This window comes from Bicyclus anynana, chromosome 4 (genome assembly GCF_947172395.1).
Source record: "Bicyclus anynana chromosome 4, ilBicAnyn1.1, whole genome shotgun sequence".
Lineage (NCBI taxonomy): Eukaryota > Metazoa > Arthropoda > Insecta > Lepidoptera > Nymphalidae > Bicyclus > Bicyclus anynana.
Genome location: NC_069086.1, coordinates 12,809,504 through 12,816,743, shown reverse-complemented (window position 1 = coordinate 12,816,743; position 7,240 = coordinate 12,809,504). Strand labels below are relative to the sequence as shown.

Sequence of the window (7,240 nt, the reverse complement as noted above, 5' to 3'; positions counted from 1 at the left end):
GGTCTTGGGTAGGGGTAGGGGTAGGGTAGGGGTAGGGTAGGGTAGGTGTAGGGTAGGGGTAGGGTAGGGGTAGGGTAGGGTAGGGGTGGGGGTAGGGTAGGGGTAGGGTAGGGGTAGGGTAGGGGTAGAGGTAAAGAAGGGTAGAGTAGGTATAGAGAATAAGTGCACTTATGTCAAAACGAAGCTTGACCGGGTCCGCTAGTCTTCTATATAAATTAATTGCTGAATGTGTTGATAAGCGCAAATCTCGAGGATAGACCGATTTCGCTAATTGTTTTCTTTAGAATATCCCAAATTAAAAGAGACAAGTTAAAAAAGAAGTCTAAAAACAACACTTTTCTATAAGTAGGTAAGTACCTACTTTAAGTAATTGTGTTCAAAGGTCCATTTTACTTTGAAGAAAATTGATGATTAAATCTCAATCCATGTTTATATGTATCGTGTCAGCGACGATAGATGCAAGTTTGAATAAAATTGTGCGTCTCGAAACGCTCGACAGAAGTGATAGGTAACTCCGTTGCCGTGAGAGAAAGAAAAAACTGACAGAGTGGCGCCGTAACGCGTTAAGTTACGAAGCGGTATAACCTCCCCTATAGTCACCTATCACTTCAAATTCAATCTTTATTTTTTTTTTATTCTTTACAAGTTAGCCCTTGACTACAATCTCACCTGATGGTAAGTGATGATGCAGTCTAAGATGCAAGGCGGGCTAACTTGTTAAGAGGAGGATGAAAATCCACACCCCTTTCGGTTTCTACACATCGTACCGGAACGCTAAATCGCTTGGCGATACGTCTTTGTCGGAAGGGTGGTAACTAGCCACGGCCAAAGCCTCCCACCAGCCAGACCTGGACTAATTAAGAAAATCTTAATCTGCCCAGCCGGGGATCGAACCCACCACCTATTGTATCGCACCCATTAATCTACTAATCTTATACTTTGAGAAGGGTAACATCTAGCGAGGCTGGTCCCTATATAATTAGTCTGTGTTGGTCCATGATTATTTTTGATTTAGGTATACTGGTAACACTCAATCTGCGACAAGACTGAACCTTATGTAAAATGTAGCCCAAATTTCATTTCTGTACATTAATTTTTTCTATTTTTCTAGCGACGAGCGTCCCAATTTAGTCCCTATTAGTCCTGATATTTCTCTATGGTCCCGATAGTTTTTATTTAAAATCTGTTTCTGGCAATATTCTACTCATTAATTGGTTATCTGCTGACTGTTCTAGCAACATTGGTTTTTGACAAATGACAATAATTTAAAAAAAATGTGTGAAAGTGGATGCGCGGTATTATTTTGATTTTACAATTTAAAATTTTATTTATTCAGAAACATAAACAAGCGGCTTGTGTTTGTAAAATATTACAAATTATATGTGAAAAATAATTTAGTGAGAGCGTTCTATTCTGTTCATAAAATAATTTTTAAATGATAAAACAAACAGTGACGGCGCGATGTGCGGATGCCCCGAGCGCAGCCCTGCAGAGCTGTACAGCGCTCCAGTTGGATCGAACGATTGCGTAGTCGCGACGAGGGGCCGTAGCCTTCGATGCTTTGTGTGTGTTTTTTAACATGGCGTTCGTGGCGCTTCTGAAATAAAAAAAACAAGAGAACGACGAGGAATCAGCTAATGTCATTTGCTGGAGAATAAACTCGAAGTAGAAATATATTTAAATGTAATTTGATCAAGATGGATGATTCGTTTATTATCGCGAATTTCCACGCGCTGTGCCGCCTCTGCCTCAATAAATGTAATCTTACAATGTCAATATTTAGTACTGCTGATGATGAAGCTAATATCTCTTTAACCTCGAAAATCGCTGAATGCTTCGAACTACAGGTCAGTAAATCATAAATGATATCCTCTTTGCAAGCTTTGTATTACTGATGTACCTATAACTAATGGCTATTTCTTATTACAGATGGATCCCAATGATGGCCTCCCTGCCAGAATATGCTACAAATGTTTGTTTAAATTGAATAAATGTTCAAAATTCAGATCACAGTGTATTCAAAGTGAGGCCAGACTGAGACAAATAACAAACAGTGTCAATGAGTTGGACAACTCAAACTCATCTGAGCTGAGTTCTTTCAATTATAATAACTTGCAGGAAACCCAAAAACCAAAAGCTGAAGATTATATTGTTGAAGACAGTGTTGTGATGGTTGTGGATCCCAGCCTCGATTATGACTCTTCGGAAGATTCAGATAATGTTGATCAAGCTGAAGTAGAGACAGTGGAAAGAAACAACACACCAGATGGAGACACAAACTCTGAATCATTCTACAAAAATGTTTTTATGTGTAAGTTCTGCGATCAAGCCTTTATTTCACAGGACAAATGTAAGGAACATGAACATGGCTTCCACGACCCTAATCTTCCCTACAAATGCGTTGAATGCAGTCTGGTATTTGCTGAACGTACACAGTATGTAGCTCACACCAAACAAGTTCATGGAAGTGACAAACCTTACCATTGCCCCGAATGTGACAAATGCTTTGGTCGAAGGTCAGATTTACGTAAACATTCAATTGTACATACAGGTGTAAGACCTTTCCAATGTCAGTATTGCTTGAAGAGCTTCTCTCGTAATACAAATCTGAGCAAACATCTGAGAATCCACGCGGGACACAAACCACATGTTTGTCCACTGTGTCCACGCAGTTTTGTAGCCAAAGGTGACCTGCAACGTCATGTATTAGTTCATTCTGGAATGAAACCATATGCTTGTCGGAAGTGTCCACTGACATTTGGTCGAAGAGATAAGCTTATCAAACATGAAGTTAAACATGGCCCTATTAGTCCTGAACATAAAGCATATGAAAATGACCAAGAAACACATGACATGGTTGTCAATGTGAACCCATTCAATAACCTGATGACTTCACCTTCACAACTGAACTCTAGCAATGCAAATGCTAATGATTATGATCTACCTAGGGTACCAGATCACATTGCCGGTGAAGGTAGCTTTATAAGCCAAATGCAAAAAAATCCATCCACCTCAGGAAAAAGAATACACAATTCTCCATCCAAGCAAAAAGTTACAACACCAACAAAAAACAGACCCAAAAACATTAAATGTCATCAGTGCCCTAAAAGATTTGCTTCATTAGATGCTTATAAAACTCATGTGTCTATAGCTCACATTGGTTCTAGAGTTTTTCAATGTAAAATCTGTTTTAAAAAGTTTTCTAGGAAGAGAGAACTCGACCGTCATGTCACAATACACTCTGGTATGAAGCCGTTCAGCTGCAGCCAGTGCGATAAAAAGTTTGTTAGAAAGGACAAACTAGACAAACATGAACAGATGCACGAATGCTTGGTCGTGAACATGCCTTGTATTGAATGTGGCGCCACATTTGAGAAGAAAGCAGACTTAGTGGCTCACATAAAGTCACACTTCACTGATAATTTTGATGAAAAAATCTCCAACACTGAAATTAAGAAGGAGAACGAACCTGATTTCCCCATGGAAGACAATTTTTATGATGAAACCTGAGATACAAGACTAGACATTGAAAAAATGTCATAGAAATAACTTTTGTTTTTAAATTAATGTAAATAGTTATAATGGTTAAAACTGTAAACATACATTTTAATTGCTTGTTATATTTTAATCAGTATTCTAAATTATTGTAATCTTGTTAAATATTATAGGATGCACCCCAACATGTACTTATAGAATTTTAAACACTAGATTTATATTAGTATGTAGATATATTTACCTACAAATTAAAATTATGTTAATATGAGATTAATTAAGTTTCTAGTACTACTAGTTATATAGTAGTTCATACCAAAAATAGATAAGTTATCAGGAATCTTGATCTTTTGACGTCATATTTCTAGAAGTGGTAACACAATAAATGCATTTACCTTAATCTTGTGTACGGATGATAATCAAGTGTTCTATGCAGTGGCGTAACCATAGGGTTTCAGATTGGCAAAATGCCACTTGCCCCTGGCATGAGACAGTCAGCTCAAAAGTAGTCTAATATTAAAAAATTCACAACAAACAAATTTTCTGGAGCCCCGTTTTTGCCAAGGCCCCAGATAGTGTAGTTACGCCACCATTTGTATGTTATTTATTTGTAGCTATTAATCATTGTTACCATTTATTTTTTATACTTGCATATATTCAAAATATCTGACAAAATTGTTTATGAGCAATAATTAGTAATTAATTCCCTGTGATTTTAATGTTTTGAACCTAAATAAAGAAAACCAAATATTGTTATTTTTCAATTAATTTATTCTTAACCAGCTAAAGGATTTGCATGTATAGTGACAGATGTAATTCTGGCCTCTGATAATGGTCTAAATGTTTTGGGATTCACTGCCATCTTCTCCAAGTCATCAAGTGCTTCTAAACCGTCTATAATTCTGAAATAAATAATATGTATTAATAAAATTAGTCACATGTGGCTTAATGACATTAGTAATTACTCTATTTACTTCTTGTAACGATCTTATTTTCAGGCTAAAGTTTTTGCTTGGCACTTATAGCTTATTGGTTGCTTGTGTAAACAGTTGCACAACACACAAGTTAAACAACTAGTTAAGACTAGCCAATGGGGTGAAGTTGCCATATGTGGAGTAGGGTAGGAGGAGGGTAGTGATGACATGCACATAAGCCAAAGCAAAACCTTGAAATTGTCCATAGTATTTTTTTTATATTTTCTTTAGGGTATCATTTAGTCAGTCGATAGACCCACTTGGCTTCATAGCAAAGCTTTGTAAGACAACCATGTTTGTTGAACAAGCTGGATTATAATTTTTTTTTTTAAGGGTTGCCACAATGCTTAATACCTACTGAGTGGTAGGGACAGGTATGACGGGTAGAAGTGGCAGTGATTGTATCATCATTTTGTGGTAGAGGAAACACCTTAAGCAGATCCCAGAACTTGAGACCTGGGGTAGGGGGGACCTGTAGGTTTAAAGGATCTTTCAGAATATTTTTTTCAATTTATGATCAATAATTACAACACAAAACATCTAATGGGACTAACAGTGTGGCTGTGTTCACTCAAAGAACTGAGCTTAAATCATCAAATACCCCTTATTTATTGAAGGCATAAATGTTGCTGTAACAGTATCTCATATCATCCTGAATAAAATGTAGATGAATTACACTTCATACTTGGTTGATTAAGGGTTTAGACTTTTGACCTTTGAAACCTTCCTGTGCCAATGCTGTGCAAATTCCTTAATTGCAGATTGATGCAAAGCAGACCGTGGATGATGATATGACATATGGTAGGAGCATGGTCTGACAAACTTTCACATTTTTTATAAATTGAAGGATGTCTGATGTAGAATGAATTATATAAATTATTATTTTCTGGTACATCAACACATACCCAGTGATAGCCCAGTGGATATGACCTCTGATTCTGATTCCGGAGGGTGTGGGTTTGAATCCGGTCCGGGGTATGCACCTCCAACTTTTCAGTTGTGTGCTTTTTAAGAAATTAAATATCACGTGTCTCAATCGGTGAAGGAAAACATCGTGAGGAAACCTCCATACCAGAGAATTTTCTTAATTCTCTGCAAGTGTGAAGTCTGCCAATCCGCATTGGGCCAGCGTGGTGGACTATTGGCCTTACCCCTCTCATTCTGAGAGGAAACTCGAGCTCAGCAGTGAACCGAATATGGGTTGGTGACGACAACATCAACACATTCACATATACTTGTGTAGTGTCTATGAAGCAAAAGATGTGATGCCAGGTAATTTAGATACACATTTTTTTTACACAATATGTACCTAACTCATGAATTTAATACTACCTGCCAAACACTGTATACTTGAGATCCAAATGTGGTTGCTCCCCATACACAAAGAAAAACTGACTTCCATTTGTGTTTGGTCCATTATTAGCCATACTGACCATGCCTCTTGCATTGTGCTGCAAATATTCATTATTTTAAATTATTAAATAAAACATTTAATAGGCTGTTTTTATTATTGGTGTATTCCATTATAATTTAATATTAATTTTGCTGCCAATAAACCAGATATCTATACCTTTAATTCTTCTTTAAATTCATCATCGAACTTTTTCCCCCAAATTGATGTTCCTCCCTTTCCAGTTCCAGTGGGGTCACCAGTCTGTACAATAAAACCCTGCAACCAAATTCAAAATCAATTTATAATTGAAGTTAGACACAAAAACTACTTTAAAGAAGTTGGTTATTCTCTAATTAAAATTAAATTTTATACTAATACTAAACTTCTATGTAAATACCTATATCAGCACTGTTAATATAAGAAAATTGACACAAGATCTCGCCTTCATCACATAATATCATTCAGTCATTATTGTTATTTCTGTTTTTAGTGAGATTGGTGTCTGGAAACATACTTTACATGAGTAAATCGTAACTACATTAAGTATAAGAAATAGTTAGTATTTATAACTACCTTAATATTTCTATGGAACAGGCACCCATTGTAATAGTCGCTAGCACACAATGCTAAAAAATTTTCACAAGCTTTGGGACATTGTTCACAAAACAGTTCGATTTTAATATCTCCAACATCAGTATGTAACGTAGCAGACATTGTTATAGTAATAGCACATTAAAATTGTGTTTATATTTAATGTTGTATGGTTGTTTTCACCGTTAACTCCAAAATTCTCTAATTCTTTCAGGTCATGTGTAAGTGTTGCATTAACAGTCGAGGTAGAAAACAAAATTTGTTTTAATAAGTATGTTGTACTACTAAACTTAATTATTTAACTACGATTTTTAAAATTAAATACTCCACATTTCATCTGTAAAAATAGGTTCTGAACTTCTATCTGAATTCTAAATCTGAAATAAAACGTAAGCTCTAAAGTTTAATAAAATAAACAAGCAAATTATTGTAAAAATAGTGACAGTGACGTGTTCTGTCAATGTCAATTGTCAAAGTCAAATTGTCATGCGCTGTGACTGTGAGAACAAATAACAGCTTTATAAAATCTGGCTTTACGGTTGTAGTGTTCTAACCCTTTTGAGCCTAAAAAAATTGTAAAACACACACACAGCTTCACATTCACGTCGTAGTTAATTTTTCAGCGCTTGCCTGTGATCTAATTTTATGTGATGAAATATTATTGAGAATATCATTAGCAATAGATATTAAATAGATAGCTCATTATTTTAGATAGAGTTCATTCAATCTTCGTTCAGAAACGTTAAATCTGTTGCCGGTAGGAAAAGCTCATAGATTAAAATGGATAAAA

General features: G+C 35.9%; 2 protein-coding genes across 2 annotated transcripts; one reads left to right on the top strand and one right to left on the bottom strand.

The window, feature by feature from the left end:
- The first annotated feature begins 1,131 nt into the window (after positions 1-1,131).
- LOC112050163 (zinc finger protein 571) lies at positions 1,132-4,256 on the top strand. Its single transcript, XM_024088348.2, has 2 exons — positions 1,132-1,847; positions 1,930-4,256. Exons 1-2 carry the CDS (start codon positions 1,698-1,700, stop codon positions 3,508-3,510), a joined length of 1,731 nt encoding a protein of 576 aa, XP_023944116.2. The 5' UTR covers positions 1,132-1,697; the 3' UTR covers positions 3,511-4,256.
- Positions 4,243-6,888, bottom strand: LOC112050164 (peptidyl-prolyl cis-trans isomerase-like 3). Its single transcript, XM_024088349.2, has 4 exons — positions 6,433-6,888; positions 6,037-6,135; positions 5,799-5,917; positions 4,243-4,394 (listed from the first exon to the last, which is right to left on the bottom strand). Exons 1-4 carry the CDS (start codon positions 6,571-6,573, stop codon positions 4,268-4,270), a joined length of 486 nt encoding a protein of 161 aa, XP_023944117.1. The 5' UTR covers positions 6,574-6,888; the 3' UTR covers positions 4,243-4,267.
- Positions 6,889-7,240: the final 352 nt, after the last annotated feature.